The 2,185-nt window shown below is 59.1% G+C and overlaps 1 protein-coding gene across 1 annotated transcript in view; it reads left to right on the top strand.

Moving 5' to 3' along the window:
- VEGFA (vascular endothelial growth factor A) overlaps positions 1 to 2,185 on the top strand; it is a gene marked incomplete in the record, with an annotated part of 29,520 nt that overhangs the window by 20,939 nt on the left and 6,396 nt on the right. Inside the window, 2 exon segments of the mRNA XM_014587830.2 lie at positions 826 to 1,022; positions 1,794 to 1,870. Coding sequence (XP_014443316.2) covers positions 826 to 1,022; positions 1,794 to 1,870 — 274 coding nt within the window.

The following is a 2,185-nucleotide window of genomic DNA, read 5'->3' as shown; positions in this document are numbered from 1 at the left end:
GCGCTCTGGGGCGGGGTTATCGGTGGTTGGCAGGGCCAGCGTAGTGTACCCGCCCACTGCCACCTGCTGATTCTGGGTGGCCCAGCCTCCGTGCCTAGGCACCCTGCCTCTGTGGCCCACGTCTGGGGAGGACTGGCAGGTAGCAACGTGCATTCTGAAGCAGCTTCTCTGTTTCGCACGATGTAGGCTTGGGAAGCTTGGATGTCAGAGCGGATTCTAACTCTGCCACTTCCGGGTCGTGTGGCCTTGGGGCAGGTTATCTAGCCTCTGAGCCTCTAATCCCCCACCTGTGCAACGGAGGGCCCGGGGCAGAGTCATGGAGGTGTTCCCTGCAGACGACTGCACACAGGGCTCGGCATGCCGTGATTACTCTTCAGCGGGTGCTGGGTGGTTGATGTTACAGTGTGGCTGTGGGAAGGTGGCAGGAGTGTGGAGACCAGCTGGGCAGAGGGAGCTCAGAGCACCCTAACAGGTGCCCCCCCCCCAACTCAGACTGTCCCACAGCATTGAGCTTGACCCAGGAACTGACTCAGCTGTCATGGTGAGGCAGGGGCATCGGATGTGGTGGGCCATTTCCTTGGAAGGCAAGCATTGCATGATCTTTGGGATAAAAACAGGCCTTCACCATGGTTAGTGGTGGTGAGCTTAGGGAACTGCTTCAATCACAGCGAGGGGGACTTGCGTTAGATTTTTAGGAGGATTTGCCTGGTCATGGGTCCCTCTCACAGAAACCCTGAGAAACGGCCTTACAGAGCTGGGCGGAGATAGGAGCGGGTCGTTTTTGGGGTCACCCACTGGGCTCATCTGTCACCTCCTCCTGTGCAGTGGTGAAGTTCATGGACGTCTACAAGCGCAGCTTCTGCCATCCGATCGAGACCCTGGTGGACATCTTCCAGGAGTACCCCGATGAGATCGAGTACATCTTCAAGCCGTCCTGTGTGCCTCTGATGCGGTGCGGGGGCTGCTGTAATGACGAGGGCTTGGAGTGTGTGCCCACCGAGGAGTTCAACATCACCATGCAGGTGGGCGCCTGGGGAGCAGGGCCGGGGGCATCGGGAGGGAGAGCGGGGCCTCTTTGGGCACAGGTGGTCCCAGGCCCTTTCCTGGGAGGCCTCATGAGGAGGACCTAGGACTTGCCTTGCCTGGCTCCGGTCCCTGGGCCTGGTAGGTGGGAGCTGTGGTGGGAGTCTTGCCTTCTTTGGAGAAGAAGATGCTGGTTTGCCAGCCCAGGTCCCCAGCAAGCCTCAGCTGCTTCCTCCTCTCTGACCTTTGCCCCATGGGCTCAGGAGAGGGCTGATACCTGATGCCTCTCTTCCTCTCCTGGAGGAGCCCTGAGGGCTTCGTTTCCTGAGGGCTTTGTCTGGGAAGCTGGAAGAACTTCATCTGTCATCTGCGAAGAGTTTAAAAAGCGAGTCTCTTAGTACCACCCAGTGATGCACACAGCTCAGCCAGACAGGGCGTGGGGAGGACTTGCGTAGCTCTCAGGGGTCCTAGTGAGACTCCTCGAAGGGAAGGAAGGAGGGGGGATGTGGAGTGGTGAGAACCCAGGACTTGAATTCCCAGCCTGGCCAACCCTGTAACCACATCTGCTCTCCAGAGGAGCAGGGTCTCCTTGGGGCCAGCAGGGTCGGGGGAGTCGGGGTGGGCCTGAGGCTCTTTCCTGCCAGAGCCACTGGTCCCCCCTGCCTCCACCACCCGTCCCTGGGAGCTGAGTAGCAGGAGCCCCGGGGTGTCCCATCTGGGTATGGCTGGCTGGGTCACTAACCCCTGTGATCTGCTCTCTTCCTCTCTAGATTATGCGGATCAAACCTCTCCAAAGCCAGCACATAACAGAGAAGAGCTTCCTACAGCACAGCAAATGTGAATGCAGGTGAGGGTGGAGTTGCGGCTGTCCGGGTTCGGCGTCCGGCTGCGAGGTGCCCGATCTGGCCCAGCGTGAAGTGCCTCGCACTTGTTGAACCCTGGCCCCTCTCCAGCCGTGTGACCTTGGGCATCGTATTTCCACGTGCCTCCGTTTTCACATCTATGAAACGGGCATGGCAGTGACATGTCCGTCCTAGCACTGCTGTCCGGACCGAATGAGTTCCGTGTCAGGGGGCTGAAACAGGCTGATGGGTCCCGAACGTCTATGCCCATATTATTATTGTGATTATCCTGGCGTTATCACCATCCTAACTCCTCTCTG

This window comes from Tupaia chinensis, unplaced genomic scaffold, assembly GCF_000334495.1.
Source record: "Tupaia chinensis unplaced genomic scaffold, TupChi_1.0 Scaffold000238_1, whole genome shotgun sequence".
Classification (NCBI taxonomy): Eukaryota; Metazoa; Chordata; class Mammalia; order Scandentia; family Tupaiidae; genus Tupaia; species Tupaia belangeri.
This window is presented reverse-complemented; position numbering and strand designations above follow the sequence as displayed.